Source organism: Asparagus officinalis, chromosome 5, assembly GCF_001876935.1.
Source record: "Asparagus officinalis chromosome 5, Aspof.V1, whole genome shotgun sequence".
Taxonomy (NCBI): Eukaryota; Viridiplantae; Streptophyta; class Magnoliopsida; order Asparagales; family Asparagaceae; genus Asparagus; species Asparagus officinalis.
The window spans coordinates 128,391,217-128,398,527 of NC_033798.1; the positions used below are offsets into that span (position 1 = coordinate 128,391,217).

Genomic DNA, 7,311 nt, shown 5'->3' on the forward strand with positions numbered 1-7,311 from the left:
TATACATCTCTTAAAGAAAAAGTGTGGCATATCTCACTCAAGCATACCATATTTAGGCACATATTTATTCAATATTTTCTTGACTTTTTTAAGTTACATATAGGTTATTTTTAGTGATATATGAGCTTATTGTATGTACAATACAATATTTGTTCATCACTCGTAGATTGCTACTTAGTGAAAAAATGAAGACTGTTTCTCAATACACAAAATAGGTGCGAAAATGCTTCTCAAATTAATGTTGTTATCTCATTGTAATTAAAAAATGAGTTTAAAGCTAATACGTTAGGCTTCCATGAATTTTCTAATTGTAAAATTATTAAAGAGCTATATTATTCAGTTTAAACATAATATTTTTGAAAATGTTAGTATGAACATCCATTTCTAAATATGGAAAGTGGACCATCACTAAAATAAAACTGACGTTACAGTAAAAATATAATTCTACTCACTTTTTGAGCCAGCAAACAACAACAAACAAAGCTGGCTATCAACTAGCTAACATGGTCGTCTTCATTTTATCTGATTTGTAACAAATTGTGAAAAGTAATATTAAAGTACAATAACGGAGGAATTTTATTAAAAGATAAACCAATTGTGTGTTTTGTTCTTATTAAGAGGTGGGTTCATCACCGGACAGGAGTGCATATATCACTTACCGGTTTATTAGCCGTTATTGGGTTTCATGACGGAGTGGGCGTCAACGTAACGCATGGAGGCAATGGGGCCCACATGTGTTTACAGAGCGAGCAACTAGGTCGGGCCACGTGGCATGCATGATGAAGTCCGAGCTCATTTCTATTGACCTTTGCCAATTGCAGGTCCCCATCATCACGGTGGTGTTTTTAAATACCAGATTAATTTGGTTTTTGGGCGTTGAATCTCGTAATATTATGTGAATGTTAATCATTTCAATGGGTCGGCAAACGTAATGATGGTAGAATATATGATTTTTGGTATGTAATTAATAATTATAGTCACTAAGTCAATGGTTTTGGTTTTGCATGAGGTTTAAAGTGAGAATAATGGACATTTATAATGTTCTTCGTTTAGAATTAGCCCTCATGTGATCACAAAATCATGTGATCACAAATATGTATAAGCACTTGTTTAGTTTAAAGTAGGAGAAACTCCACTACAAGAATTTTCTCATGTAGATGTCTCAAAATGCATATTATCATCAAGCCTGTCATACTTATAAGAATTGTTATAGGCTGATGATTAGTGTTATAACATAAATGCTCAAAAACTAAGCATATGAAAATTATTTTGTATGATCATAATGCTAGAGTAGTGTTATATGTCATTGCACATCCAATACGTAATATTTTTTGAATATTAATTAAGTTTTATTATTGCGCATATTTTTTGGGTATCTTTTATAAAATTGTTATATTATCCTTCAAAATTATTTAGTTAGATCATGCACTGTGATGGCCACTTGCTTAGAGATATTATCTAATTCAAAGATTTTTAAATTTGTGTTTAACCAATAACTAGTATAGGATAGCTTTGCTATAACAGGTTATTATGCATGCCGCTGATATGTGAGATGTGGTGGTAGGTCTCAGCTATCGGGAATGAAGATTCCCTAGGTGTATGTCATGACCGCATATTGTGATATGTACAACACTAGACCACATTTCGACTCTCTAGTACGAGTCACTTAAGAGATAGAGAATTCGATCTGTTACATGGTCTCTTAGACTTGATGGTATTGTTATTTTCGATTTGATAATTTAGTATACTTTGATATGATGGTTAAGCTTGTTTTACAAGTGCTATACAACCTAAAATGTTGGATTTAGATTTTATTTAGGAAAATGATGGATATCTAGATAGGATTTAGTATACTCTATTTGATGATTTAATTTATTATGCATATCTCATGAAGAAATTAAATTCCCGTTGACGGGTGGTTTTGAAAATTATTTTTTAAAATTTTATTTCTTATAAAAATAAAATATTTTAATATTTTAAAATAATATTTATTTTTTATGTTTATATGGATTACAATTTTAGCCATGAGCAAATTGGTGATTTGTCCTGCTCAATAAAGTTGTCTAAAATAAATCGAAACCATAGGGGATTGAACATAAGATAATATTATTCATGAATTTTTAACCCCATATTGTGAAAGAGCTTTTATGAACACTTGGTGAGATAGAGATTTGATTGGTAATTTAAAATTATTAATTTAATTAATAATTAGTTCTCGATATAGGGTCTAATTGGTCTCACTAATGTCATTAGAAGAGGTTTACATGCAAGCCAATTATATTTCTGTTATTAATTGTTATGGAAAGAATATTCTATTTTTAGTTATTATGAAAAGAATATTTTATCTTTAATTGTTATGGAAAGAGTTTTAAATAATTAAGAATTATTTTGAAATTAAAATCGATAAAGCAAGTCCAATCCTATATATAGGGTTCATAGGTAGCTTTATGAAAAGAATAAGAAATAGAGGAAAAAAATTGAGAATTTGTCTCTCAGTATTGTTCCTCTTCGATGACAGGTAAATTTCAGTTGGAGGCTTTTTCTCTTGAGGAAATTATTTCGGATTGATTTTGGGAAAGATTGTTAAAGAAATTCGGAAAAAGTTTTAGGTATTGTTTTAAACTTTAATTAATTTTGATTGATTTATATGATATGTAAATTCCGCTACGTTGTATATTATGTTTCCAACCCATAAGAAATACACAGCCGGAAAAATATTTAAGAGGTCGAAACATTCGGTATAATGACCAATATGAATCAAGAAACAATAAAATGCAAGCAGGTCAGGACAAGCATGTAATTACATCTGTTTTTAAAAATGCCCAGAGTTGCATTTTAGTACAAATTTTGTCTATTTATACGAAAGTTTTAGAGTCTTAAAGTTACAAATGTTAATAGTGATAATAAAGACATTAGTGTTTTTTTCTCTTTTTCTTTTTGATAAACTGCGATATTTTATTAATCCATCAAACTGCATATTGTGCCAACATCTTAGGCAATAGCTTATTATATACGCTAACTCGGTATGATAATATTATACCTGCTCAATTCTTTCTTGTTAGTCAATCGCGATATTTTCATACAAAACGGGATAATTGTTAAAGTGAAATAATTTTTCGCTAGTAAGATATTTTAGTGGGATAAATAGGAACAATTTTGTGAAGCGGAATATTTTGATAAAATAACGTGGGATAAATTTTTATAATCATGAAATATATATTTATGTATTTTGAAGATATAAATACTATTTATGTATTTTAAACTTACTATTATTGATTGATAATTGCTTACAAGAATGTCCTTTACTATTAAATAACTTTATGTATTTTAAACTTACTATTATTGATTGATAATTGCTTACAAGAATGTCCTTTACTATTAAATAATTTTTGATTAGACTATAAGATATTGACAATTATTATTATTATAATGATGGTCTAATGATGGTGATAATCATAATAGGAAAGAAGTAAAGAAAAAAATATATATAAAAATAACAAAATAAATATGAGTTCTAGTTTTTTACCACATAGTTCCAAGCTAAAACTTGGAATAATTTGAGAGACTAGAACTCTCATTTTTATATAGAAAAATTAAAAAAAGTAGGATAACTCCGTATCATTATCCCAATTCTAGTTTTGTTAGAGTTTTACTTGACTAACACTGTAAAATTTTATTCTAGTTTTAGTTCTATGTGACTAACACCTTAAAATTTTATTCCACAGATTATCTCAGTTCCAATTTTAAGTTCTAGGTGACTAACCCCCCCCCCCCCCCCCCACCCAAACAAAAAACACACTACCAAGGTAAATTTAGGAGATTTTAAAAAAAAAAGAACGTTTTTAAAAAATAATTAGCAAAAATAATATTTTTGCTAAATAATTAGCAAAATCAACATCTTTTTTGCCAGCTCACCAAAGCTGGCCAAAAAGAGGTCGATTTTGCAAAATTTAATGTTGAAAACATACGGGATTACTAGTCCCATGTGTTAGTGTTCACCAATCACCTCCTAAACACTACCAAAAAAACACATGGGACTTGTAATCCCGTGTGTTTTCTGCATAGAAACGGATTACCGAATCTCTCCCCTCTCTCCGTCAACCTCACCCTCTTGCTGGCCGCCACATTATCGAAGCATGATATATACTCCCTCATCCCCTCATCACAAAACCCTAAACTTCCCAACCCTAACCCTAACCCTAGCACCCCACCACTCTCCTCACTTGCACGCCACCACTGCCGTCGTCGTCGCCGCTGTTATCCTCCAGATCCGAATCAAACTCTCCTACATCGAAGTCCATCCTCTTTGTCCCGTTCTCATCGATGACTCCACATCTCGACAGCATCAGCGGTGGAGGAGATGGAGGCGGTGACGAAGGGATCAAATCGGAGACGTTGAAGGTGAGGTTGGCATTGGGGGAGATTGCGACGGTGCCGCCTCTGGATGCGGCGAAGTTGGAGTTAGCATTGAAGAAGATGAGCTGAGGGTAGCTGCCATTGGACTAATGCGTGCGAGAGGAAAGTGAGTGAGAGTGAAGAGAGAGAATGAGTAATAATACTTAGCCCAATGAGCTTTACTTTGGTCACGTTAGTTCAATCGGGACTAGTAGTCTCGTGTGTTTTCAACACTAATTTTGTAAGATCGATCTCTTTTTGGTCAGCCTTAGTGAGCTGACAAAAAAGGTCAAAATTTCTAATTATTTAGAAAAAAGATCCTTTTAGCTAATTACTTTTTAAAAATGATATTTTTTAAAAATTCTCCATAACTTTATTATTAAAATATTAGTAATAATAAAATAGCTTATTGTACACGCTAATTGGGTGCATACATGAAAGAAATGGGCTACAAAGGCCCACGACACTGGATCCATGACCCAACATGCTTTCTTTTCCTTTGCGCCCCACATCCAAAAGCCCTCTCAATTTTGTTTCGATTTTCATCGCTTCGTTCCCAATTTTTAGGGTTTTTTTGTTCTCTGTGAAAAACCTCGATCCCTCAACAAATCCCAGTAAGCTTTCTTTACCTTTGCACTTAATTTTGTTTAGTTTAATTGTAACAGCTAAATTAAATTAGGGGTAGAACTAGGGTTAGGCTTTTCTTGACCACCGGAAATTTTTCTATGAACGTTTAGAATAGCTGCAAGGTTATGGATTCATAATTGTTGGGTATGGCTTGAATTTTTTTTCCTGACCTTAAGTAGGCGTTAGTGTTGATTTTGGGGAGCTTGAGCCCTAATCTTGTCCTCTACGCGTTGACTCTGTTCTTCTTTTTGTGTGAGAGGAGGCTGATAACTTTAATCTCACGAAATTTATCATTCTTCCGCTTGAACTTTGATGAATTCATGTGATTTCTTATCTTCCCCCCCACGCGCTAACGATCTCTAGGTTCGAGGAGTTTTTTTTTTGATGATGATGATAGAGGAACATAAATTTCATGAATCATGTGCATCACAATGTCACATAGCATGCGCGTAGTTCGAAAATTCAATTACTTTTAGATTTTTTTGTTACATATTGGAAAATTCAGTGACTCAAACAAGCATACCTTTTTCTGTAAATTTAACCGACCGGTACATTATATTTGAGGGTCAAGATGAATCAGTGCCAGTTATATACTTTCAAAGTTTTAGACTTGCCTTGTCCTAACCGTGACCAAAACTTTTCAGGAAGAAGCTTCTGNATTTTACACCTTTTGCTTCGAGTGCTATTCAGAAATGGTAGTTAAAAATCCTCATTTTATTAAATTTGGCATGTCTATCCTGAACATTTACTGAACTGAAACAGGTTTCTAGCTGTCCTGTTTAAATGTGAACTAAATTCTATGCTCATCTGCATTTAAATGAGTTCCCAAATTTCATTATTAATATTTGTATATACAGTAGAATTAGTATCATTTGAAATAGATAAAGTTTGAGGAATTAGGAAATAAGTCTTATTTTTAAATCGAAACAAGCATATGAATAACTCACATGCTTTGGTGAATTCTTGTGCAAGCTGATCCCCTCGGCCTTTCATGAAACAGGATTATTTTCTCTAGAGAAACTCTTCTACAATCTGTTTAAATCTAGTTGAATTGAGCTCAATTCTTTTGTTACAATATGATTATATCTAAATAAGGGGCTTATAAAGTTTAATGAAGTGTTTTGCTTCCATTTCGTTGGGCTAAGTTCTTTTTGTTTGCCCCCCTCTTCTTTTTAGTTTTATCTTGTGTAATTTTGCCTCTTTGTACATTCCATATCAAATGTTTTCCATTTATATTGCTTTAGTTTTGATTTGAGCACAGATTAAACCCTCATACGTTCATAATTTGCTTAATCCATTTACTCAGACACCTATTTCCTATTTCTAGTGTTTATATATTGATGTCGTATTTAATATGTTATATTAGTACTTGATTATTTATTGGTACTTGCTAATTTATCTAGTACTTTGTCCATACTCTGTGCCTTAGATGTATATGTTATATTTTTCTATGGTGTTATTTTCTTGCTTTATGACTTTGCATTTTATTTTGCTTTTTTCCATTTAGAAGTTGAGAAAAATTATTGTATAATAATGTTCTGTATTGCATGACATATTTGTGGAGATTTTCTTTATCTTTCTTGAATATATTTTTGCCTGACAAAGATGATTATCTATTTTGACACCTCTTGCCTCAGGTGATAGTGAACTTTGTCATCTTGCCTATTTATGTCTCTAAAACTGTGTTTGTGGTTGCCCAATACATAAACTTTGTCATCTTGCCTATTTATGTCTCTAAAACTGTGTTTGTGGTTGCCCAATACATATCACCGGGAAATTCTGCCTTTTCTGTTTGGGTATAAATGAATGAATCAAATTGTTCTAAAGATGTTATTGTATATATAACCTTTGTAAAAAGAGGAACTCATAACATGCTTTGCTCTACAACAACAATAACAACATCAAGGCCTTTATTTTGGGGTCGACTACATGAATCACATTAATTCATTCCATTTTATTATGGGACATCTTATCCATTAAGTTAAACATTATCATATCCTTCTTAACTGTTTCCAACCAAGTTCTTTTAGATGTACTTTTAGATCTGCTAGCCCCATTAACTATAATTCTATCACTTTTTCTAACCGGTGCACTAAGAGGTCTCCGTTGTACATGACCAAACCATCTTAGTCGATTCTTTCATTTTATCCTCAATAGGAGCAACATCTAATTTACTACTGATAACTTATTTCTTATCCTATCTTTTAGTGCATACCCACGGGACCATCGTAACATTCTCATTTCTGCTATACTCATCTTTTTGCACATGTTTTCTAATTGCCCAACATC

The 7,311-nt window shown here is 32.2% G+C and overlaps 1 protein-coding gene across 1 annotated transcript in view; it reads left to right on the forward strand.

Moving 5' to 3' along the window:
* The window catches only part of LOC109841278, a 5,198-nt gene continuing 3,565 nt past the window's right edge, over positions 5,679–7,311 (forward strand). The window contains exon 1 of the mRNA XM_020410196.1: positions 5,679–5,717. Within this exon, the coding sequence (XP_020265785.1) occupies positions 5,715–5,717 (3 nt within the window). The 5' untranslated portion in view covers positions 5,679–5,714. The remainder of the gene's footprint in view (positions 5,718–7,311) is intronic.